Raw genomic sequence first — 27,084 nt, forward strand, 5'->3', positions numbered from 1 at the left:
ATTAATAATCCGACCTCATAAGACGAGCTTTAATTCCTTAAATAGGATTAGCATCTCATAATTTAATTAAAAGAATATGAGTCATGCATAATCATTTCACGCATCCTCATTTATTGAGATTTTTCGAGAATTAGAATCTTATTTTATTTTCTCGGATTAAAGGTCAAGCACCAGAGTTAGAGCTAAACCGTGAGTCTGCTATTCAGGTAGGCTTTCTATGTATAAACTAAAATTATATATTAGAATTGTTAAGACTTTATGCTTATGAATTTAAATGATATTGTCAATGCCTAAATGCTTTATGTTTTATTATTAATTGCCTATCTGATGTTAATCGAATTCGGATTCTGGATGGGACCGCAAATCCCTTCGGAATTAGTGTACACCTTGTGATCGTGAGTCATCTAGCGGGTTGGCCGATCATAGTGTCCGTAGAGGGAGGCCTCCCTCTCGGCACGAGTTACTGATATGGTGATTAATGATATAAAATACCTGCGCGGGTTATTGATGAAAGAAATGATATTATGTTTGGTAAATACGAGTCTTTAAAAGAAAACCCTCGTATATTACTACTATTGAAAGGCTTGACAATAAAATATTATGCATGTATGTAAATTTCGGCAAGTGTCCACTAAGTACTTTTGTACTTAGCCCTGCATGTATTTTTAAATGTGCAGGTTGAGCTGTGATCGAGGATGTAGTGTGCAAGCGGAGCTTCTGTCAAACTAGGATGATTACCTCAGAGTAGAGTATATGTCTTCATACATATACTCAAATTGTTATTCCGCTGCGAACACTGATTATGTTAAGATATTATGTCAAACAATATGTATTATTTAATAATGTACTAAAACTATTGAGTACCCCGTTTTGGGATAATATTATGTACGGTCCCCTTGTGGCCTTCATTGATATCTAGATATTTCGATTGATTTCCTTATACAAGTCGAGTCATCAAGAAACCGAATATGCCCCTTTCTTACTCCCGCTCCTAAATTCCCTCCCTTAGTCGCGGTTTCCCCGAATTTGCTATCCTTAGCAAGTGCGGTCGTGACAAATCTTGTCCCATTTCATTTTTAGGTAAATTTTAAGACTAATTAACTCTCACTTAAACATGATTCTAATTAAACTTCCCCCCTCTAAATCACATCTACTCGCTCTTTCTCTCTCCCTACCATCTCCCCCATTCTCCCTCTCTAAATTCACTCCACCAGCTCCCTCTGCAAATCCACCGGCGCCGCTGCCCCTCTGTTCCGCCGGCGCCGCCTCCCCCCTTTCCCATCTGTAAATCTGCTTCCCCTCTGTTCCACCGGCGCCGCCTCCCACTTTCCCCATCTGTAAATCCGCTTCCCCTCTGTTCCGCGGGCGCCGCCTCCCTCTTCCCCATCTGTTCCGCGGCCGCCGCCTCCCCCCTTCCCCCTCTGTAAATCCGCTCCCCCAGAAATTAGGGCTTGTCGGACTCGTTGTAGTGACAGCGGAGAGCGCCCTCCGCCTCTTGCCCCTCTTCTCACGCCGCCTCTCGCCGTCAAGTCGCCTCTTCTCTCCTCCACCATTCATGGTGCTTCGCCTCTCCTACTCTATTTTTCTCAGAAGTGGTGGTGAGTGGCGAATCTTGTCTGGAATTTAGGAACTAAAGAAGAGGGATAGAAGGGGATATAAATTAGGGATTTTGTTTTTCTGTTCTTGAATTTGCTGCATTTCTTGAATTGGTTTTCTTTTTCTTGTTTACTGAATTTGCAGAGTGTTGATTAGTTCTCCTTGAATTTATTTTTGTTGAATTCATGTTTCTCGCCGGAAATAAAAAATCCTGCTGCTGAATTTGTTGAATTTGTTGCGTTTCTTGAATATATTTTTTGTTGAATTCATGTTTCTCAACACACGAATTAGGAAGAGGTTAAGCTATGAATTTGCTGAATTTGTTGCGTTCCTTGAATTCATGTTTCTCGCCGGCCGCGCAGCTTCTGCTTAGTGTTTGGTGTCGCCGGCCGCCGAGAGAGAGAGACACATGTTTGGGAAGGGGTTAAGCTATACTTACTTTTTCTTGAACATGTGGGACCTTCTATTTTACCACACTAATTTCACACTCCTTAATCTCCGTGCCCAAAAGAAAGGGGACAACATTATTGGGACGGAGGGAGTATATTAAATATATTTAATTATATGATTTATTAAAGATTTTTTTAAAAAAATAATTCAATAATAATTTCAAAAATAAGGGATGAGTATTAATTAGGGCGATTAAGAAAATAAGAGTGTAATTAATTTTATTAATAAAGTCTTAAATTTCTTGTTTTTTACCAAAAAAAAAGGAAAACGACTCACTTTCGCTGGAATGACCCAAAAAGAAAAATGACTCATTTTTTATGAGATAGGAGGGGTAATAATTATTGTTTACGAGTAACATCCAAAGACAAACCAAAAGATTTATTCTTCAGCAAAATTCATTTAACACAATACATTGAATTATAAAATTTGTAAGATCATCCATAATGCTAGAGCCCTAACCCTTTAGGGGCTCTCTTGAGAGCCACTCTCTAGTCTCTACAATAGGGGCTTTATAGATTTTTCTTTCAATTATAAATTTTAAATTTTAAAAATAAAAATTTCATTAAATTTAAATTTAGAAATTACAATAATTAAAATATAAAATTACATAAATTGCAAATTTGAGTCGAACACAAATATAAATATCCTCCCTTTTCTTTGTTTTTAAACTCACAAAATTATGGTTTTTAATTGCTAATATTTATTTAATAAATTTATTAATATTACGGACCATAAACTAATATTATTGATTCATAGTTAAATAGAGGTTACAAAAAAATTGATTTCTCAGAAAGGTGCAAAATTGGCGCGCGAGTGGGTTTAATTGTGAAGAAAGATTAGTGAATTTGAGTTAGTGGGCTGGGCTTTTGAGCCCTCAGCTTTAGTCCATTTTGGATTTGGAGGGAGATTAGTCCAATAAGAATTAGGGTGATTCTATTCATAGCTCCCATTTTACTCATTATAGTCCCCCAAATTAATTAATAATTATAAATAATTAAAATTTTACTAATTTAACCTATACTTTATAGTCTCACATAAATTAATTATCATCCTTTCCAATTAACAAGGGCTATGAATGCAAATGGGGTCTCCGAACTAATTTAATTTATCACCATTGGATGCTTAGATCCTCTCATCCTGCATTCAATGCCCAATTCATTTAAATCATAGCCAAGCATTTTAAAAAAGGATGAGGCTGCAAGCATGGGTAAGTATATTACTGTATATACCGTATTGTGGAAGAAGAAAAAGATAGAATACAAGCAATTGATGAATCGTTCAAACCCTGGGGGAATAAGGGTTTAAAGCCTAGTCTAAAAGTTGCTAATTTGAGGAAAAGTTATGCAATACTACCTCATCAAACAAATTAAAACCACATATCTTACTTAAGCAAGACGCCAAGGTGAGATGTTCTTGATGGTAAATGACAGTCGAATTGAACACTAGGAAACTTGCAGGCCTATTCTAAAGATTGGAATACAAATTAATGATCCACAAAATCAAATACCATAATCGAAATTTTCCATAGAATCCTAGAATTAATTCTCTGATTGCTCGATTGGGATTAAACTTAGAATATGGCTGAATTCTTAAGAGCATCTGCATCGCCCTACTCGATGGGGATTGCTCGAGTAGGGCGATGCAGATGGCCCTTACTCGAGGGCTACTCGATGCTTCGAGTATCTCACGATCGGCCAAAATTCAGGTGCGTGTTCTGTACGCGCCGAACTTAAAAAATAATAATAATAAAAAATAAAAAAAATCAAATTTTAAAAATCGGTCCAATGTGACCGTTTGCATGGCAGACTCCTCTTCTTCCTTGGTACTCGGTCTTTGACCGTTTGTGATGTTTTATATATATATATATATATATATATATATATATATATATATATATATATATATAGGGTGCGGTTATAGTGAGAACCACACTTATCGTGAGAACATAAGAACCATTAAAATCAATGCATCTACTATATAAATTAATGCATTCGCTATTAAATTTAATGCATCTGAAAATAATAAATTTTTTGCTCCCTTCAGGATTCGAACCCATAATCTGCATTCATCCACCAAGATGATGCATCCACCGTAGATCTTGATGATCGAATGGTTTAAAATGGTTCTCTGTTCTAATTTTATTTAGTGGTTCTTATTTGAACCTCTCTCTCTCTCTCTCTCTCTCTCTATATATATATATATATATATATATATACATATTTTTTCTCTTCTTTAAATACCCCTTCTTCCTCTTCCATCTCCACCATCTTCATTATTCTTCCACTTCCATCTCCTCTCCACCATCTTCAATCTTCTTCCTCTCTCTACAATTTCCATGGATCCACACAACCCAAACATATATGATCCAAATTGGTGCCTCGATCTCTCCGGCGACTATCATCCCGATTTTACGGGATGTAACTTGGGGGATGACCCTCAGCACGAATACTACGCACATGATGGATGCACAAAGGACATTGCACAACTACATGGTCCAAGAAGTGCTCAAGCGTCGTGGACTTATCTAGAGTATAATTTTAATTTATGTAGTTTTTAATTATGTTTTTTAGATTTTAATTAAGTATTTTTAAATTATGTCTTATTATTATTTTTTTTTGTATGTTGTAGGATTTTAAATTAATGCAATTTAAATTTGAATTAAATTGTGTTATTTAAATTTAAGCAATTAAATTTAAATGAAAATCATAAAAATCAAATAAAAAAAAATCAAGTAGACTATCAAGTAACCCCACTGTGGCCTCCTCTACTCAATGTGGTCCCCTACTATCAAGTAAGCCCAATACAGATGCTCTAAGTTTATTGAAATTGAAGTTTATGGGGTCTATGAACTAATACGCAAATGGGGGAATGGGGGCTATGAAATTTCTTCCATTTCAAATGGGGGCTATTAAATTGAATTGATGATCTAATTTAAATTTTAATAAAATTTGGAGACTATAACATAGGCTAAAATAATAAATTCTTAATTAATTATTATTAATATTTTTTAAAAAGGGGCTGTAAAGCGAGATGAGATCCAGTGTCCTACAAATTTATGTGTGCCACTGTGTATCATACTTATATCTATTATTTTAAAAATATTTTTTATAAAAAAAAATCATTGTAATATTATAAATTATATTTAATTTTTATTTCAATTTTTTTTAAAGTATAAACCATGACTTTGAATTTATCAACCTATTATTTGCTAATAAAAGTGAAATTAAATGATAAAAAATAATTATATGCCCTAAATTGATGGAATAAACCCTAAATAATAATCACAAAATTAAATTTAGGCATACAAAGTTAAAATGAAAGAAAAAATATATAAAAAGTTAAATAAAATTAAAAGTGGAACACAAAGTGAGATATAAAATGTGGTACATTAAATCTCGTTCGGGGCTACGAATAGAATCACGTTGAGAAATAGATAAAGCAAAATAGATAAATAATCATGTTTTATCTAAGCGTTTGATAGCAATATTGATTAATAAGAAGACCCGCATTAAGGGAGAGGCCTGCTCTTATATCACTGTTCCACTGAGAAATTTAATATCTCCTCCCCCATGGTATTATTTATCTAGATATTATTTATCTAAGTTTTATTTATCACCCTTTATCTCAATTTTATATCAAACACACCCTAAGTGAGATCATAATCTAAGCCCTAAAATGAGTTATTTGGGCTTAACTTTGGATTAAAGCGACTTGTTTTCTTTCTCTACTTTTCCTTCCGCCTTTCAACTTTCAACCTCCAAGCTACCTAACATCTCCTGCAAATCTGCTCCCTTCTACTTCAATCCACTCTTTGATTTCATTTCGTAAGTCCTTTTGCTGCTTTTCAATTATCTTTATTACACTCCGACTCTTTCATACTGGTTCATCTATTTTTATTTATTTATTTATGTGTCATTTTTGGATCTCGATTGCTTGAAGAGTGATTTTTTTTTTCTTTAAATAATTTAAGAACCTTATTAATTTCTTCTTCGTGATGAACTTTCTTCATTAAATTGGTTTGTGTATATAGATTGATAATTCGTTTGTATGTTTGGAAAGTTTATCTATTTTGTAGTTGATAACATGGAGCTGAAATTTAGGGAATTTCTACATAATTAGGGAGTGATTTTAGTACTATTCTGTAGAAGATTGGGGTGTTTCTGTAATTAACGAAAACTTAGGGGGCAGTTTGCATAAGATGGGGTAAGTTCTGCAATTTAACAAAACCTTGGGGTAGCTTTTGTATTTTATTGGAACTGGGGGGCGGGGGGCAGATTTTAAGGGATGGGGTAATTTTTGCAAATAAAGAGAAGAATGACGGTTTAGTGTGAAAACACCAAACCCTATAGCTAATTCCCCTTTCCCTTCTCCAGCCGCCTCCCTCTCACATCTGCTCCCTCCGTTCTGCCCAGCCGGGGACGCCTGATCTGCGGCCACCGCCGCTGCTTCCGTAGCCACCGCCTCTGTTCCGGTAGGCCTTTCACGTCTGCTCCCTCCGTTCTGCCCAACCGGGGACGTGTGCGTAATTGTAGTAGTGTGCGTATATAAATGAGAAGGGGCAGATGAATAGTTGCGGTTTACTTTTTGCAGGATTATTTATTTATTGAGTAATTTCTGTATTAATTTGCAGACTTGCGATGGCATTTTCTGATGATCTTTTCTGTTAGAAGAGGATTTAGCATTGGAAAAGCCCAGGCTTCCTCTGCCACCTGTCATTTGAAAAGTTTATGCACCATGAAAGAAGAAAAGAGAGACGATTTCTTAGGTTCGTCTGCTGCTTCTCGCGAAGAATTTCCTGTTTTACGACCTATAATTGCAGGGAACAACAAGAAAAGTTCGTCCTCCAAAGTCCAGGTGACACCAGAAATAGAGAAGACGTATGTTCATCGCGTTTATGATGCAATTGCTCCCCACTTCAGTTCTACTCGGTTTTCAAAATGGCCCAAGGTCGAAGCGTTCTTAAACTCTTTGCCCTCGGGATCTCTTATTTTAGATGCAGGGTGTGGCAACGGGAAGTACTTGGGGTTGAATCCGAATTGTTATTTTGTTGGTTGTGATATTAGTGCACCCCTTATCAATATATGTTCGGATAGAGGACATGAAGTTTTGGTTGCTGATGCACTAAATCTTCCATTTCGAACTGGTTACGGTGATGCTGCAATTTCTATCGCAGTCTTGCATCACCTGAGCTCAGAGAGTAGGAGAAAGAAAGCTGTCGAAGAATTAATCCGCATCGTGAAAAAGGGTGGTCTAATTTTAATCACAGTTTGGGCTAGGGAACAGGAAGATAACTCGTTGGTTAAAAAATGGACTCCTCTTAGTCAAAAATACGTCGAAGAATGGATTGGACCTGGAAGCCCTCGAACTTGGAGCCCTTCGTCTTCAATTTCTCTAGAAAGCATCTCAGAAACTGAGGAAAGTGTTTCTGGAGAGCAGTTGAGATATTTGCCGAAAGAGTCTGAAAATGAAAGATTGAATGACATCAAGCACCCGAGCTCTATTGATCGAACGCGGAGCCCTTCATCTTCAATTCTTCTAGAAAGCATCTCAGAAACTGAGGAAAGTGCTTCTGGAGAGCAGTCGATATACTTACCTAGAGAGTCTGAGGATGAAAGATCTAATAAAATCAAGTGCCCAAGCTCTAGTGACGAACCTTTTTCATTAGATTCTACAATTAAAAGGAGTAGTCTACATCAGCAAGACTATTTTGTGCCATGGCACTTACCATATCATCGAGCTGAAGTAAGTGGAGCTTCTTGGAATGCTGTATCTAATGGTTTCGCACGGAGAGATGATAAGAAGGGTGCAGTGGTGTATGACAGATATTATCATGTTTTCAGTGAAGGTGAACTTGAAAGGTGATGCATCATTCATTCAAATACTAGATTAACATGGAAGTTTATATTTACTGGTTTTGGTCATATTAAGAATAATTTAAGTTGACCTTTGTACACTTGCACTAGAAGTTCTAATTCTCTGCTATAGAGCTCTTGAAAACCTTGACTGGTGATAATGCTGTTAATGAAAAATATAAAGTAAATCTTTCAGTTCATACTCTTGTTGGAATATAGGTGGTGCCCCATCGATGAGGAACTCATGTTATACAATGACAACTAATGAACTTACTCACTCACTGGTGAATTAGTCGTGAATTCGATGCTTATAGTATATATTGATTGTGTATGTATGTTATCATTGATTAATTGAGTGCTGAAGCCTGAAGTACCGATGACAGAACTCAGGCAACTGTGATTATCTCATTTGAATAAATGTCTTGAGAGCTTCACATAGCTATTCTCACCCGCGTTAAACTAATAAATATCTTGCTTTAATTATTATGTCTGCATTGCTACTTGATTATATCTTGAATATCTTTTTGCAGGTTAGTCAGCAACGTCGATGGTGCTGTCATTGTCGACAGATTTTATGACAAATCAAACTGGTGCATTATCCTTGAGAAAACTTCATCATGAGTTGAAATCAACTAACAAGTCTTGTTACCAGTGGCCTTGACAAAAATGGCCTCCGTTCCTGTACTTGACTGGTGAAAATTTTGGAGTAGGGGAATGTTACCAGTGGTCTTGTTACCACTTGGATTTGGGTAGTTTTGTGATTTCTTCAGCTTGTGTTCTTACTCTTGTTTCATTATCTGTGCTTCTTATGGACCATAGGCATCCTTCTCAACGAAGCACCATTTTATTATGACATGCAACTTTTTAAGGAAAATTTATTTTTCTACAGACTCATCTGTGTTGTTACTCTACTGAGGTTGTAAAGATTCAATTTGCAATAGTTCCTGCTTCTGTTCCGAGAAAATCTTCAATTTTGACTATGATATTTGTAGCAGTCGACTTGGCAAAACCGATATACATGATGCATTATTGTCGAGGTGAAAATACATGCATATGTAGAATCAGGGAACTTTCTTTCATTTCATTTACTAAGGATTTATTTTCAATGGACGTTGGTTGGATATGTTGGATCTTTCCTCGAATCTTGCAGATGTGGAAGGTTTTGATTATCTGTATTTTCTTTGCAAGTGCAAACAATCACTTTATTTCTTTTTTCCTTGTTGAGATTATAGGTTTCTGCACATTTCTTTGCTTTAACTTGGTTGTAAACTTTTTATTGAAAAAGGATGAATAAAAAGAGAAATATTATTATTATTAGAGATGAAAATACAAAAATATTCATCGTAATTTATAATATTTATATCAGATCTAAAAACATATGTCCATATCCTATATTTATAATTATAAATATATATCAGCTCTAAGAACATAATATACGTAATTTTTTAGAAAATAAAATATTATGATTTCGTGACCGCTGAGAGGAGCTTGTTGAGTGGACTTTTTCTTCAGGGAATCTTCGAAGCTCTTCGTCCATCTGATGTCAGAGACTGAGCGTAATACATTCTAGAAGATCAGAGTTGGAGTGAGATTTTCGCAGGAAATCACCTTCTGTCAGTCTCTGTATAACGGCCAAACTTTTTGTACATAACTTCAATTGAGGCGAAATAAGAGGCCATAGAAAGCTCTTTCAGAAATAAAGAAATCATATTATTGGGTAGAATGCGAAAGGAGGTCGTTTGAGTGGTCGAACGGGGAATGGGAATCAATTGGCATGTTTAGTAATTAATTGATGAATTTCTCTGTGAATTCTTCAATTATTTCTAAATCCCTTTGTGCAGTAATTAAATTAGGGTTAAAGTGCAGATCCACCCTTGAAATAGAGGCTCCTAGAGCGTTTATCCCCTCATTCTCGACTCTGGCGCAAACACCTCCCCAAAGTCCAAGAAAAGGGGTGCAATTAAACCCAGACCTCTAACGCCGTTAAGCACCGTTAAACGTCTGAGTTTAATTGCACCCTCTACTTCAGGGGTGGATCTGCACCTTAATCTTTTTTTTTGTTTTCAATTTTGGCAACCCACCTCCGACATCAGCTTAGCCGCCTCTGTACTCATTAGCTCTGACTTGCACCTTGTCAGCTTGCATGCACCCAATCTCTTGGTCGTCGATGCTATTGTGCGGGGCGATGAAGAAGCTGGTGGCGTTGCTTATGTTGACGGTGGGCAGTCGACGACCAAGAAATTGGACGCGTGCGAGTTGACAAGGTGCAAGTCGGAGCCGATGAGTACTGAGGCAACTAAGCTGATGCCGAAGGTGGGTTATCGAAATTGAAAAAAAAAAAGTTAAGGTGCAGATTCACCCATAAAGTAGAGGGTGCAATTAAACCCAGACGTTTAACGGCACTTAACGGCGTTAGAGGTCTGGATTTAATTGCACCCTTTTTTTGGACTATAGGGAGGTATTTGCGCCAAGGTCGAGAATGAGGGGATAAACGCTCTAGGGGCCTCTGCTTTAGGAGTTGATCTGCACCTTAACCCTTAAATTAATAGAAGTATGCTAGGTTTAATCGATGTATGGTGAATTTAGATAATCCAAGTGATGATTCTACGAGTAAATTGAATGTTAATTAATTTTAATATTCATACACATAGACTGTCCCATGAGTTGAAAGTTCCTTCCTCTATAGCCACCTTACAGCCGCAATTGCATAATGAAATATCATAAGAGGCGGCTGAAAATTTTGCAATTGTCTTATTGCTAAGAACTAGTATGACCATTCGTGCGATGCACGACAAAAATTGAAACTAAATTATATATTTAAGTAAACAAATAAATATAAATATTAAACAAAATTAAAATATAAATTTCAATTTTGTATAAAGCGTAATGATAATTATTTCTATTAAATAAGTTTAAAAATGATTTGATAATGAAAATTAGCATTACTCATTATTGTTATAGAGTATTACGCATCATAATAAATAAATAAATATTTTCATATACAAATATAATTAAGAAGTTGTAAAGTTTTAATGAAAAAAGGGAAAATAAAATAGTTTAAAATTTTCATAAATTATTGATTTTTGATGATTTTTTATACTATATTAAATTTACGATGTATATATAATATTTTTTCATGAATCAAATTTGACAATATTTACAAAAGAATTAAAATATAAAAAATAAAAAGAAAAAAAATAGTGAAAAAATTGGTGGAAGGAGAGGGAAAAAAACTCCTCTTTTATATATTATATAGATTGAGGTAGGTTGTAGCCCAAACTCAATAGTATTATTGTTGCTATATATGCAGTATTTTCTACACAAACTTCATCAAAACTTGTGAGCTTGTGGGAGCATTACAAAAGTGGGAAAAACAAGACATATTGGTTGCTTATATATAGAGTACAAAAGTTGAAAAAACAAGACATATTGGCTGCTTATATATAGGGATGGCAATGGGCCGGATTTGGATCGGATCCTACTTGGTCCAGATCCAGATCCGCATTTTCTTACTTAGGTCCGAATCTGGTCCAAATCCATTGGATTTAAAAAAATAAGATCCAGGTCCAGATCCATAAGATCGACAGGGTCTCGGGTCCTGACCCAAATCCATATTTAAAAAAAAACATTTATAAATTTTAAATAAACTCAAATTAAAATCGAATTTGATCTAGACTTTCAACAATTATTAAAAAAATAAATAACTAAATCATAATCTATATAAAAAAATTAGGGTTAATTACGCCAAAAACCATGAACTTTGGGCCAATTTCCAAACTTGCCATGAACTTTTTTTTTTATAAAAAATTCCCTGAATTTAAGGGGTTGAACAATTTTTCCATGACTTTCAAGAATCCCCAAATTGAATGCTGACTTGGCATCGTTTTAGTAATCTGAGACGTGACATGGCATAGCCGGCGGTGAATAAAAACGACGTTGTTTGTTGGGAGTAAAACGACGTCGTTTTGAGCCCAACCATGCCATGGCTGGTGGCGGCGGATCTGCGAACCCTTCTGCTCAATCTGAGAGGCGGTGGATCTGGTGATGATGATGGTGGAGGGCGGTGGAGAGAGTTGGGCCTGGGCTCACAACTCACAAGAAACCATAAATCACAAAGAAGAGAAAAACGACGGCTTCTTTTTCCACAAGTAGATGAGGAACCAATTTCCACTCCACTTTTCTTTTCGATTTAATCACCTGAAATCACCTAAAATAGGGTTTCGATTTAATCACCAATTTCCACTCCACTCCACTTTTCCACAAGCAAATGAGGATTCGTTACAATTTTCTGAAGCTTATGTTTCTTCTGAATTTTTCCTTGTTAATGATGGTGGTGGATCTGGGTGGTGGAGGGCGGTGGAGAGAGAGATGTCGGTTGAGCGGTGGATCTGCGTGGGTGGTTGGCGGCGGCGGATTTGGTGATGGTGGTGGGGGAGGGCTATGGAGAGAGAGCGGTGGCAGAGGGGCTTCGATGTGGGGAATCTGCGAGGGTGGTTGGCGGCGGCGGATCTGGTGATGATGGTGGTGGAGGGCGGTGGAGAGAGAGAGGGCGGTAGAGGGGGTTCGATGCGGCGGAAGAGGAAGGCGACTGATCTGGTGATTGTGGGAGGCGGCGTGAGATGGAGGAAGGTGGAGGTGGTATTACTCGGCGCTGCTTCACCGGAAGAAGGCAACGACGATCCTTTGGCAGCGGTCCACCGGCCAACTTGGAGAAGGGGGTGGGAAAATAATGGATTTTTTTTATTTTTTTGTTTATTTTTTTTCCAAGTACGTGCCACATCAACTCGGTATTACCACGTAAGCGACAGGTCAGCTCAGTATTACCACGTAGGCGCACGTCAGCTCGGAGCTTCACCGGAGCAAAAAAGCATGGAAAAATTGTTCAACCCCTTAAATTCAGGGAATTTTTTATTAAAAAAAAGTTCATGGCAAGTTTGGAAATTGACCCAAAGTTCATGGTTTTTGGTGTAATTAACCCAAAAAATTACTATAAACATTTATAATAAGTAAGAATATAATAATCAAGTACTAAATAATATATTAGTATTATAATGAGAAATACATTTATTGTAACTGTATATGTAAAAAATGGTGAAAATTAATTATAACATCATTAAAATCAATTTCATCTCTATCTTCAGCACAATATTTAGTAACAGTGGAATAATGTGTCTTCTATTTTGACATTGAAATAATAATATAATAACTAAAATTTAAATTAAGATACAAGTAAAATATTATCTTTAATAGAATTATATATTATTTATGAAAAGAGATGTATAAATTAGTAATAGATTTTAGGTAAAGTTCAATAACAATAAAATAAAATTATATATTTTTTATATATCACTGGATCTGCGGGCTGGATTTGGAGCGGATCTGAGTCTTAAAACTTTTGCTCCAGATCCAGATCCGCAAATCTTAGGAGTAATCCAAATCCGGTCCAGATCCATCGGGTCCATTTTTTACAAGGCCCAGATCCTCTAAAAAGGATCTGGATCCGCGAATCTGGACCGAATCCAGGATCCATTGCCATCCCTACTTATATATAGAGCACTAGTCTTGTGTGTATCAAGTATCAACTCCACTACTAGTAGATAAAGAAAATGAAGATAACCAACAAAATTAGCAACAAGTTTATAAAACCACACACCCAAACCCCTCCACTAGATATTCAGACGCTTCGTACTTCATAGATATTGAATATATATTTTGGAACAATATTGCATTTCTATTTTATTTTTATTGTTTGTTGAACTAGTTATATATGACTATTGAACTTTATTGGATGTGCCGGTGTTGAATGATTTGGTATATTGTGATTGTATAATTGAGTCGAGAAAAAAAATTAGAATTTTTTTTTTAAAATACCGACGGAAACGAGACCCTCGGTAATTTACCGTCATTCTTTCGCCGACACCGCAAGTCTTCGATATCATATCGACATATTCTAAGTTTATGAATGTATGATATTGTATATTGAAATAAAGTTTAAATGAATTAATAGGTGCTAGTTGTATCAATAAGAGTGTTCTGTACTGGTGACCACTCGAAAGGAACTTCAAGGTTAATCGTTCTTAACTTAGAGCACAACTAAGATGGGTGATCCACTGAAAAGTTCGTCTTAACGTATGCAATTAAGTTCAAAATACAGTACAAATACCAAAATACTTGTGGAGTACAAGCTAAATTGATTAAAAAAATTAATAATAAATAAATAAATATTTTTTTGAAAAAAAAATCACTGACTGAAAAGGTGTCCTCAGTACAATGGACGAAAAAGTTATCGGAGCTCTGGCGAGAGTACCGCCAGAGCTCCGATGGCGGCCGGTGCCCACAGTAATTCGCTGTCTGTAAGGTGGCCGGTAAATAACTTGAAAAACAACCGAATATCTCCGAGGACTTTTACCGACGGCGGCGCCGTCGGTACTTACCGACGGCCGTTTGGCGCCGTTGGTGATGTCATCACCGACGACGGTATTACGGACGGCAGCTCGCCGTCAGTGATGCTTTTTCCGACGCCATTCAGGAGATTACCGATAGCGTTTCCCCTCGGTAATCCCCGTATTTTTTGTAGTGATACTTGTACGTATAAACGTATTGATATGACCACAGTGAGATGTATTCTTCTGTCTAACCTAAGTGAAGAATCAAGATATCGATCACTTAACGGGACCTAAATATTGATAAGATTTCAAGTCTATATATAAATTTGTGTATCACTTTGATTTACTATGGGTAAGAATTACATATTAACTTGAGTACTCTGTATGTTGGGTGATAGCAATTTATATATGACATTTGGTAATTTGTATTAGGTAACAGTATCCGGTATATGATGATATGATCCACTTAAGGAGCTCGAAAGGTTTATTGCACTAAACTCTACAGGTTGATTAAATTCTAGTGCAATAATAAGGTTGAATGGTACTATTTAAGGATTAATAAGAAATAATTCCCTGTGTCCCACCTTTTAATATCCATTTTCATTTTAGTCAAACTTTTGCAGGAAACTTCTGACAGTCTTGACTTACATGCATTTTTCACTCCTATGTCGTGTTATTCTTTAGTATTTTGGGCGTTTCTTATTAAGTGTTGAGTTGTCTATGGTTTAAATTGCATATTTTTGTGGAATAGACTACTCGTCCGTGCTCGTGTTGTTTTTACAGGTTTTGGACTCGAATTTGGATGATCTTGATGATAGTAGAGAGAAGTACTTGAAGAGACGAGTCCGTAGGCGCAAACGGAGGTCAAATCGGACGCCGGGCGAGGAAGAACGAGCATCGGGAAGTTCACGGGTCGGAGCGCACGCGTCGGAGGTCATGCCACGGCCGCGCGATGGAACACATCCAGAGCAAGAACTAAGAGAGAGACGGAGAACACATCCAGAGCAAGAACTGAAGATTCTCGATTTTACTACGATTTTATTGTTGAATGTTTTACAGTTTTATTGAGACTTTGATTCTAGTTCATATGTCTATGTGTGGCTAGAATCCCTTTTCCCATGATTTAGGGAGTAGACATGATTTGATTTTCTAACTGTTTGATTCAATCAATTGAGATTTTTATTAATTTTTATGTTCTTGTTTATATTGTTTGCTTTATTGATTGGCCACCAATTTAGCATAATCATAGGTTTTAATTTGATATCGAGAGATGATAATTAATACCTGAACTAAGAACATAAAACACATTTATTTTAATTCTAAAGGGAATTGATATTTGTGAAGGTATTAATCCTAGGAACTTTTAGGAGTTGCATGTTAGAAGTGTGATCCGGAGACGGTAGCCTTGCATGTAATCAACGGTTTGTATGCCATGAGAGTGGGTATAAACTAGTTTTGAGATTGCCTTAGGAATTATCTTGATGATTGAATTGAATTTGTTAGTTATGAGAATCTGTTGAAACCTTTGCCTTGGAAATTTATGCTCATATCTGTTTCTCCATATTTCTCAGCTTGATTTATTTTTTTCCTGTGTTTGTTTATTTTGTTCTTTAAAACAAAAAAACTCTCAATTTCGATTTTTCAGATAGAAGATTATAGTCTAGGGTAGGAATTGGTTTTAATCAGTCTCTGTGGATTCGACCTTGTTTGCCACTATACACAATTGCACCAGTGCACTAGCGGCGTGTAAAGAATTTAGCGAACAAGTTTTTGGCGTCGTTGCCGGGGACTGATTTATTATCAGTACTATCTGTTGATTATTTGAGACTAATCTAGATTTTTTTTCTATTTATTTTTCTTTATTTTTCCTGTGGTTCTAATTCTTGTGTTTGGAGCTTTATAGGTAGTTCATGAACACACGATCTCAGAATCTTCCTCTTGAAGATTTTGATACCGAGATTGAAGCTATGCTCCGCCTTAACAACAACAAGAAAATTAAAGCCACACTGAACACGATGTCTACTGCAGAAGAAGTCCGTGCTTTGAGAGAACAGCTGCAGACGTTGTTGGATGCTCAGAAAAATGTTGGTGAGTAGAAACATACCCCAATTGATGATATCAGTACCAAGAGCCACCAAGAGTCAACGCAAATAACTTTGAGTTGAGGACTGGGCTGATTACCATGGTGCAACAAAATCAATATGGAGGTAAGGCCATAGAGGATCCCAACGCCAACTTGAGGCAGTTTTTGGAGTTGTGCAGTACGATAAAGATGAACGGCGTAGCAGATGACATCATTCACCTTCGTCTATTTCCCTTCTCATTGAGGGACAAGGCTAAGTCATGGTACCACACTCTACAATTGGGAGCCACTCCTACATGGGAGGAAGTAGCGCACTTATTTCTGCGAAAGTTTCATCCTCCTGGTCTCATGTTGAAGTTGAAGATGGACATTGTTTACTTAAATATTAACTTAGAATTGTGCAATGATAAAGTCCTTTATTTTTTTTTACTTTTCAAATGTCTACAGATCAATTCCAATTCAAAGATTTTCTTTTCTTATTTTTTTAGAATACCTCATTATATTAAATTACATTCATAAATAATTGCATAATGGTTATTGTTATGAAAATCAATACAGTACATATTATACTCCATCCGTCCACGAAAATAGGTCCTAAGGGACGGTGACACAAATTTTGAGAATAGTTTAGTGAGTGGAGAAAATGCATGTAGCAATCTGGTATTGTTCGACTGTAAATTTTAAATAATAAGAAAGAAAGATGAATAATAGAGGAGAAAGAGGAATTGAAGAAAACTTAGAATAATTTTCTCATAATCTGTAAACCCTAAGGTGCGTACCCTTTAATGGGGAAAGGGGTTGTCACAGCCCGCAATCCCTAAGGATGGCTTAACCGGGGTTATGACTCGGGAAGGGGATTTAGAAGCGGGGAAAGAAAGGGGCATCTTTTGAAACCGTAAATCTTACTTAACTTAAGAAAAATCATCGTATTTATTCATTAATACTCTTTTGAACAGTCTATGAAAGACAACATAAAACTTAATTAATATCATTAATCAAGTTATACATCATATGAAACCATTCTCTTAAGACTCAAAGTATGACATAACATACTATAACATCAACAACATCTTGCAGCGGAAAGTAGCTAGACATATGTATGAAGACATATTCTAGACAGGTTAACTATTTATTAACAACCCTGGAGACTCCGCTCATTGCAGCACCATCATCACATCAGCTCAACCTGCACATTTAGAAAACATATGCAGGGCTGAGTACAAAAGCACTCAGTGGGCACGTATGCCTAGGTATAAAAATACATGCTTCAAAACTGTAAATTGTCATGCCATCATAAACAGTACAGCAAGGGAGTTTTTTCGCTAAAAAGGCCCAAGCTTACTAAATTCATTTGTGATTCTTAAAGTTCGACTGATCAGTCTAAGTTCTCTTGTAATCTATCATATCTGGAATTGTGTGCCGGAGAGGTGGCCACCTCTCACGGTCACTTGACCGGCCAACCCGCTAGATGACTCACGGTCACTGGTGTACACTAGCCCTGGCAGGATAGCTATCAACTGCTCAGGACTCGAATTCGATTGCATCATTGGCAAAGCCAAAGCAGATAGATATCATACTAAAATTTAAACATTTTATGGCAAGACAATACTTGAAATAACTTTAACTCAAATATTTTGTAACGAAATAACTTGCTCAAATGTAACATTAAACTCATTTGATTGATATATAAAACTGAAATTAACAGTTAAATCATCTCATGCATTCATTCGTATAAGAGGCCTACGACACGCAGGGGATCTCTATATACGTATAGTAAAAGTAATGCCTACCTCATTCCGTTCCCACTAGGGGCGTAGAGTTACCTCCTTCTTTAGCTTTCACTTCCCGTCTGGACCTTTATTGACGAAGAGTCGATAAGTTCGAGAAGAAAGTCGTGTAAGAAAGGAAGATAGGTCTCTAAACTAAACTATCTCCTTTTTAATGATTTTAGGGTTCTAACATCCATATTAATCTTGTCTCGTTCAAAACCTTAAACTCAAAACATCTATCACATAACTAACATTTAGGTTCGAAACCGTTTATTTGAACATCATCATGCGCATCAATCATAACTCGTTCTACTCACGCCATCAAGTTAAATATTCCGTCATTTAAAAATAAATCATAGGATATCACATAGACAAATTATATCATCATAGATCATGCTTTCTTATATTTAAAATCATTTAATCATTTTCAAATAATCCATATTAATAAGTCATTTGAAAAGAATTAATTTAAATGAGAGTTTAACTCAAATTATTTTATTTTATAATCCATTTATAAATACTTGAAATAAAGAACTCCATTTAAATAATTAATTTAAAGGTCAATATATAATTAAATTAATCAAGCTCAATTTAAATTAATAATTAAGAGCTCAAATAATTTAAATAGATATAAACCCAAATTAATTAGATAAATTAAGTCTATCATGTTTTTCTTTGAATAAGGCCCAAACAATTAAATTAAAGAAGCCCAAATATTTAAATCTAAGCTCATCAATTAATTAAAGAAGGACCCAAATACTTAATAAAATCGGCCCAACAACAATTAATAAAATGGCCCAAGTCTTGGCCCAACAACAAGCCCAACAATTAACTATGGCCCAAAGCCCATCCTTCATCCTTTAACCTATCTCCACACACACTATTTCACATTCAAACACACACACTAAGCTGCGCCTCAATTCTCTCTCTCGCCTCTGCCCTCTCCGCCGCGCCTCGCCGGGATGCTCGCCGGACGGAGGCCGGCGTCGGCCCCTCTCCTCTCTCCCTGAACTCATTCCCCCTCTCTTCTCCTCTATCTCTCTCGCCTCTATCGGCCGCTATCGTTCATCTTTCTCTCTCAAGAATGACGGAACAAGGCGGCAGACGCACGCCGCTGTCAAAGCGGTGCGCCGCCGTCGCCGGCCGCCGCCTGCTCCCTCGTTCTCGCGGCAGATCCGCCGCGGCCTGAAGACCACGGCGTCGTCGCTCATCTCGCCATCTCCATTTCCTTCTCTTCTATTTATCTCTCTACACGCCCTGACCCTCTCCCTCTCTTTCCTCGATCTGCCGGAACAGGACGCACGCCGCCGTCAAAACGGTGCGCCGCCGCTGCTGCCTCCGTCGTCCTCGCCGGTGGCTCACGGCCAGGAGCCGTCGACCCCGACAACCAGGTATACCCCATCTCCCTATTCTCCTTTTTCTTCCCTCATCTTTTCCCCTTTTTTTTTAAATTAAAAACTGAAATCCCTCTCTCTCCTTTTCCCCTGTGGCAGAACGAAACCACGGCTCCGCCGCCTTCCGTCGACCATCGGCAGCCACCACGGCTGCCGTCCCCTGACCTCGACTCATACACACAGCAGGGGTTCAAGCCTCAAAACAGTCACACATAGCATATAGGATTTATCACAATTTCAAATACTGTAAATTTCAGTTCATATGTAACCTATCTTGTAACTGTAAATTTGTGAATTTGTTACTCATTTTCTACATATATCAAAGCATTTGTAATCCTTTGTTGATGAACGTATGATGGTGTGGTGGTGCTGAGATATAAGTAATTGTTTGCTTTGGTGTTTCTCAGCAAAACTTGAACGAAATACAGGAGCTTAGTTTAGGAAGAACACCTTAATTGATAGTGTAAATTGTTGTCTCTTCAGTGGCTGTGCGAAATTGGGGCTGCATAGGTGAGAAATGGTGAAGATGGTGAAGGCGTGGGGTTGGTTTAATAGAAGTAAAATTCTATTTCAGCATGCGTATGACTGAAATAAATTCTTCAGCATGCGCTATGACTAAAATAATTCTTCAGCATGCGTACGACTGAAATAAATTCTTCAGCATGCGTATGACTGAAATAAATTCTTCAGCATGCGCTATGACTAAAATAATTCTTCAGCATGCTTAGGAATTATTCGAATTTAATCATTAAAATATCTAATGGATTAATACATTAATCATATGGTTCCAAACTCAATTAAATACATTAACACATACAAGACAAATTCTTATTTGAAGTATAAAAATCCATTTGGGCTTGTCAATTTAATAATTTAACTAACCACATGGATCAACTTTAGTAATTAATAAAAATTCATATTTAACACTTAAATGTTAAATCATCATTAATAAATTAATGGACTCAAAATATATTTTGAGTGCATCGTCCACTGAAGATAAAATAAAATAAATCATCATGTATATAAATCATCAAATTCATATAAGTTCGTATTTTATTAATGGATGCTGAACCCTAATTACCATAATCAATCCTTAAATCAGTAATTAGAAGATTTTAAATCCTCAATTAAAAGTCGGGTCATTACAGGGGTCCTGCACAACAACCATAATTCTGATAAGCAACATTTACTAAAAACAAAATACATAAACTAATAATATCATATACTATAATTATTCAATGGATGAGATCTTCTTTCCTTTTCATTTTCTCTACATTTCTTCCATCTGCACTCTTTAATTTGTCCGGGTACAAGACAATGCCCCACAAATTAAAAAAAGTAGAGCATCTTAAAGCTTAACACAATATTTATACAATGTATTTCATCTAGTGAAGATATGATCAAATTAATATCTTAAAAAATATTATTTTCATTCACAACTAGTGTATTACCCGTCGAAATTTGAAGAGAAAATATTTTACGTAGTATTCATAATTACTTAATGTAATTTTTATGGTAATGGTATATCAAATATTTTTTGTATAATTTTTTTAATAATTAATTAAATTAAATTAAATTAAAAAATGGTACATTTTAAATTATATTAAACTCAACTACTTTTACCAATTAAATGTTAATCTTTTGTTGAGATAATAGAAATAGCCTTTTATATAAGTTTTCATATGATGAAGTTTTATAAAAGGTTAATGTGTAAGAAATAAGAAAAAGGAGAAGAAGTATATAAATGTGACATAGGATATGAGGATGATTGATTTGCCGCATTTGGTGTTTCAAGGTTTATTAATTTTGCACAATTTTTTTAATTTGACTTTTGAGCATCATCGATATCTCATCTGAATTTTGAAAGATCATAATTGAATTGTGAGTATCATGTCATCTCGAGCTTGTAGGATCATAACTAACTTATAAAAATCATCTCGTGTGGAGTTTAAGAGACCATAACTGAGTCATCGAACATCATATCGTCTAGAGTTTGAAAGATCAATCGAGTTTTCGGCATAATCTCGTCTTGGAGTTAACAGACCACGTGTAACTTTTGAGCATCATCTTGTCTGAAACTTGAAAGACCAAAATTGAGTTTTGAACATCATCTCATTTGTAGTTTGAGAAAGCATCATCAAATGTGAAATTATATTCAATCATAACTTTAATTGTTAGCTCTCTAGCAAACATAACTCTAACAATTTAGATATTTCATTTATATACATAATTATATTCGCCCAAACCTCGATTAGTAAGTGATTTTACTACTCATTCTCGACTCATATAGTAATACATGCTAATTTGTAGAATCAGTTTAAAATTTATAAAAATCTACACAATCAAATATAACTTATAACAATTATGGTATAGTAACTAATATAAATAATAAAAAAAATCAAATTCAAAGTATATATTTGGATATTATACAATTTTGAAACTCATTTCAAATAATGATCTAGATGGCTAGCATAGGTCCAACAATGACGTAGGTTTGCAACCGCATAGTTCTCTCACTTGGGAAAATTTTTCAAGATTAAATATAAAGGAATTTTGGTAATAAAATCATGAACTATTTCAAAATTGTAATTTTAACATAACTTTTGAAATGTGGTGAATTAAATCACCACCTTTTCAATTTTTGTAATTCCATCCCCCATCCCCTTCCTCCCTCCCACTCCTCCAATTTTTTCAAATGAGGGTTGAACCAAATTACTGCGAATAGGCCTAAGAATGACATGCCAAAACTGTCAAGAAAAAGGTCACAACAAAAGAACATATGTAAAATTGCATGTCCTAGACCATAATTGAAATGAGAGAGATGTGAGGGTGTGCGGTGGCTGGCCTCACCGGCCGCTGCGGTTGTCGAAGTTAGGAGAAAGAGGTTGTTAGTGATTTGGGGTCTAGGGTTTTTCAGAGGAGAAAGGGGCGGCGACTCTCCTTCGGAACTTCATCGCCGGTGGCAACGTTGCCTGAAAAGGAGGGTGTTGTGAGGTGTGCGGTGTTTGACATGTTTGTGTGTGTGTGCCGTTCCCAGTGAGAGAGAGAGAGAGATGGAGGGAGCCTAGAGTTCAGGGGAGTGAAGGAGATCGGGCACACGATGGCGTTAGGCGCCGCTCACTGCTATCATCCGCCGGAGGAGAAAGGCGAGCGGTTTTTGTATGAGTTGAACGGATTTTTTTTTTTTCGTGTGTGTGAACGAATTTGAAATGAAGAAGAATGAGATGTGCTTGGGCCTAAGTTTAGCAAAGCTGGCCCGAAATTAAAAGGAGTTGGGTTGTTGGACCGAGTCAGTTGGGCTGGGATTTCTTGAAATAAATCATCATTTGAATCTGATTTGCACATCGTATCAGAACTCCGATATAATTGTCCTTCAACGCCATTCAAGGAAATCATATGTTGGTTTACACATTCAACAATCCACAGTAGAAGCTAGTATTGCTCTTTCTTGTAGATATTTTGCATCCACAACATCAGTACCGTAAGATGGATATGTGTTGTTATACCTCATTCTTTCAAATGGTACCTAACTCCTTTGAAGGGCGTTAGGAAACCTTCACATATGCCATGTTTTCTTATTTGGACGTCCTAATTCAATAGGCCACTTTTCTAAAATGGAAAGTCAATACATAACAAATATCCCCACATAACTCATTATTTATACCAAATGTCATTGTATCTCACACATAATTATCTTTTTCTTATTTCTCTCTTCTACTTTTTAGACAAATATATCCTCAATAATTTTTTTCTTTCTTTCTATTTTATTATAAATTATTCATTTTTTAATATTTGTGCCCAAGTCTTGTGACCTATTGAATTGGAACACCGAAAGTATATTTTATAAAGTCTTAAAATATTTTACAAGTTATTAGAGCTTATAAACTCTTTAAAATAAACTCAGCCAAACACTCTCTTTAATTTCAACAGAGTTAGTTTTTTTTTTTTCCCTACATTTTTCAACATTAATAAAATCAAAAGTGGCTAACTATTTTTTCACCTTCTCAGCTACAATTCTCTGCAGCGCCGTACAAAAAATGGTGGAATTGAAGTCAATATAGGGAACTGCAGACCAAATCAACCACGCAATTACTCCCTCCACTTCAAAATATTATTATTGTTCGTTGCAGAGCTCACACCAATTCTTCCAAAATGGTAAACCCTCTCTGCTTATGGCTTTGTTTCTAATTTTAATGATGCAGAATTTTGTTTGATTTCCCGCATCACGAATTTGTGTTGAATCTTGCAGATCCGGTTCATACTATTGCAGAACAGGCAAGGGAAAACTCGATTGGCCAAATACTACATTCCTCTCGAGGAGTCCGAGAAACATAAGGTTGAGTACGAGGTAATTTCTCGAACTTGTTCTGTGAATTGGTTCGAATTTGTAACTCCTTTTTTCTTCAAGTTTTTGTATGTGTGTGTGAATCTTGAAGATCTTATTCACTTTTTTGTTGCAGGTTCATCGTTTGGTTGTTAATAGGGATCCCAAATTCACCAATTTCGTGGAGGTGATAATAGCTATCAATCTCTGTTTGTGATTCTCAGTTTCCAATCAGTTTGTGGTTAATTCAGCTAAATAATTTAATTGTGCCTGTTTCTCGTAATGTGGGTATAATTCCAGTTGTGTGTGTGATTGCAAGGTGAAGAGAGTGTCAGAAAGTTCCCTTTTTTTTCCCTCCTTTCTTTCTTTCTTTCTTTCTATCTTTTCGTTGTTCATACCATTATGAGGTTTTTACTTTGGTGGATAGCATAGATACATAAAAAATAATATAGGCTAATCCACCCCAATACTTCGATGGAATTAGCGAATTTTGAACTTGTTTGGCCATGTAATTATTCAAATACTCAATCCTATGTTTGTTAGTGTAATCTGTCACCCAAAGCAAATGCCGCTTTAGGAATTTTATTTACCGTAGGGTTTCGGTTGTGTTATACTTGGCATCTAAAGAAGCTTGATGTGATGTTGACCAAAAATCTTATTGCAGTTCCGAACCCACAAGGTCATCTACAGGCGATATGCTGGTTTATTTTTCTCGTTGTGTGTAGACATTACAGACAATGAATTGGCGTATTTGGAGAGCATTCACTTATTTGTGGAGATACTGGACCATTTTTTCAGCAATGTGTGTGAACTAGATCTCGTATTTAATTTCCACAAGGTATGTTTCTCATTTTGCAATTCCTTTTACTGCTGAACAGTTTAGTCACAGTGCCAATCGGATAGTCTGATATACTTCAATCAGAATGTGCACTGAAACTTTTGTACTTAACTACTTACAACTGAGTTGTTTAATCTTCATTTATGTTTTGTCAATTGTGATTGTGCTATGGATTTTCTTTTTCTTTTTAGGGGGTACGTATTGTTTTTTGTATCTTTTCTTGATTGGTAACATAGCAATATTTTGAAGTATTTGTTTGTACTAAGGATGAGCGATGAATTTGCACCTTATTTGCCTCATGAGCTGGAAAAAGTTTTAGTTGACCTATTGTCTAGCTTAGATGGTGTTTGGTTGGCTAAGCTTGTTTTAGAGAGCTTATAAGCTCCAATAGCTTATAAGATGTTTGAAGAGCTCAAGAACTTATAAGTTGTCGAAGTGTTTGGATAATTGGACTTATAAGCTAGAGAGAGAACTGTGAATTAGTGAGAGAAAATCCTGATTACAGAGAAAAAATTGAAGATAAATGAAATTGGAAGCATGTATGATGTAAAATTATTGTTGCTTACAAGATTTCAAAAGATAAGTTGGGTTGATGAAATTATTTATTGGGGAAGCTTATAAGCTCTTAGAGCTTATTTTTATAACTCATAAGTTGTTTAAGAGCTTATTTTGTCAAACACTTCTCAAGTTCTTATAAGCTCCTAAACAACTTATAAGTTGTTTTAAAGAGCTTATAAGCTCAGACAAACACCCCTTAGTTTCACCCATGGATTGCCGCAGATTATGGTCATGATACATTGCCTATTAGCTATCTACATGTTAACCAACTATCTCGAGCCTAAAATGACGTGATACGGCATGCCCTACTCTGATTGATTTCTTGTTCTTTTTGTATTTTGGAGAAATTTGTGTCTCGGTGATGGTAATTGAAAATTTGGCCTGTCATTCTTTTTATAGTGTCGTGTTTATGCTATTTTTTTTCCCTTCACTGTATTCGTTCTTCTTTTAATGCATGTGTATCCAAATACAAAATTTAGCGTTACAATGTAAATTAATATGTGTGTGCCCAAGTAGCCGACTCTTGTTTCTTTGGATGGGTTTTTGGTTCTTATTTTATTTTTATTTTTTGGGGAGGGGGGGTATCATTTGACACTGATTGTGTAATCTGAGATTTTTTGTAAACATTTGCTGGATGATTGAATTTAGTTCATTTGATTGCTTTTGCTCTATGAAGTTGCTTTCTGATTGTGCTCCGTGTATTTTTCAGAGCATTACTCAGAATATCATGTTTACTTTCTGTTCATATTTCGTTGGTTGCGCATCTGATGAATATTTGTTATATTGTACAGGTATATCTCATACTAGATGAGTTCATACTTGCTGGAGAACTGCAAGAAACAAGCAAGAAGGTAAAACATTTTTTCTATTACTGTAGTAGAGGCATATTATAAGAACCTCTATTGCTGTATGAATTGTGTATGCTTCTCTAATCCAAACACTTAATTTGGTATAGATTTACACCACTTAACATATACACAAAAGGATGTTATTTGAATGTTTTGCATTAATCTATGTTTTGTCACATTTACAGAAATTATTTACTATTCGCAGAAAAATGGGAAATGGTTTTAGCGGTTTCCTTTCTCTAAAGAATGATTCATCACTCTTGAAAGTTTTCCTGGCATTTTTTTCATTCAATTTTCTTAATTCTGAACTGTAGGCAATCATCGAGAGAATGGGAGAATTGGAAAAGCTGGATTAGAGATTGCTGGGCAGTGCATACTGTATTTTCAGCTAAAGCAGAGTCTTACATCTCTTGCACCGCGCAGGCTTGCATCAGGTTATTATACGCCATCGTTTGAGTTTGTTATATTTGTGTTTGTAAAGAATGTACTGAAAATTTCACCTTGATTGGTAGAGTTTTATTTGGATGCATGTTGATTCAGCTTGTAGTAAAATGGGAAAGGATTGATTCCATAAATTGATGATAAAATTTCTCCATGAGACGACATGATTCATTCTTGTTCTTGTTGACGATTTTATACCTTTGAATTTTAAACCTAATAAATTATGTTGGTTGTTTTGTTTGGATAGCATGACCTTGTGATAGAGCATATTAAATGAGAATGGTCAAAATTGGCTCGTTAAATGCATAATTAAGCTCAAACTCGAACAAATTAAGCATATAATTAAGTGTAAGCAAGCTTATTGCTCAAAATTTGAGCTTTTTTTTTTTTTTGAGGAAAAGGTAAATTCCGTTCAACCCAAATCGGTTGTAGTAACATCCCTGAGCCAGCTCAGGAAAGCATTAGTCCAGTACAAAGGCTCCGGGCACGATCGCACAAATTGAGCTAAACAATGAGCGGCCAAATTAGCCTCTCTATAAGAGTGA

At 35.9% G+C, this 27,084-nt stretch overlaps 2 protein-coding genes and 1 long non-coding RNA gene across 6 annotated transcripts; all 3 read left to right on the forward strand.

Annotated features, from left to right (window-relative positions):
- Positions 1 to 5,693: 5,693 nt before the first annotated feature.
- On the forward strand, positions 5,694 to 8,862 carry LOC130986642 (tRNA (carboxymethyluridine(34)-5-O)-methyltransferase). 4 transcript variants are annotated; one of them, XM_057910107.1, is made up of 4 exons: positions 5,699 to 5,870; positions 6,420 to 6,517; positions 6,677 to 7,904; positions 8,429 to 8,862. In XM_057910107.1, the coding sequence occupies exons 3-4, from the start codon at positions 6,697 to 6,699 to the stop codon at positions 8,517 to 8,519; spliced, it is 1,299 nt and encodes a 432-aa protein (XP_057766090.1). In that variant the 5' UTR covers positions 5,699 to 5,870; positions 6,420 to 6,517; positions 6,677 to 6,696; the 3' UTR covers positions 8,520 to 8,862. The 4 variants fall into 4 exon arrangements, with proteins under 4 accessions (XP_057766088.1, XP_057766090.1, XP_057766089.1 ...); XM_057910106.1 differs by having other exon boundaries at positions 5,755 to 5,870; positions 6,420 to 6,582; XM_057910105.1 differs by lacking the exon at positions 6,420 to 6,517 and having other exon boundaries at positions 5,694 to 5,870.
- A 10,000-nt stretch (positions 8,863 to 18,862) lies between these two features.
- Positions 18,863 to 19,875, forward strand: LOC130986644 (uncharacterized). Its single transcript, XR_009089330.1, has 2 exons — positions 18,863 to 19,527; positions 19,630 to 19,875. It is a non-coding gene; the product is annotated as an uncharacterized LOC130986644 (long non-coding RNA).
- Positions 19,876 to 23,258: 3,383 nt separating this feature from the next.
- On the forward strand, positions 23,259 to 26,710 carry LOC130986645 (AP-2 complex subunit sigma). The gene is made up of 6 exons (XM_057910108.1): positions 23,259 to 23,685; positions 23,780 to 23,878; positions 23,991 to 24,041; positions 24,519 to 24,692; positions 26,042 to 26,101; positions 26,413 to 26,710. Exons 1-6 carry the CDS (start codon positions 23,683 to 23,685, stop codon positions 26,452 to 26,454), a joined length of 429 nt encoding a protein of 142 aa, XP_057766091.1. The 5' UTR covers positions 23,259 to 23,682; the 3' UTR covers positions 26,455 to 26,710.
- Positions 26,711 to 27,084: the final 374 nt, after the last annotated feature.

This window comes from Salvia miltiorrhiza, chromosome 5 (assembly GCF_028751815.1).
Source record: "Salvia miltiorrhiza cultivar Shanhuang (shh) chromosome 5, IMPLAD_Smil_shh, whole genome shotgun sequence".
Lineage (NCBI taxonomy): Eukaryota > Viridiplantae > Streptophyta > Magnoliopsida > Lamiales > Lamiaceae > Salvia > Salvia miltiorrhiza.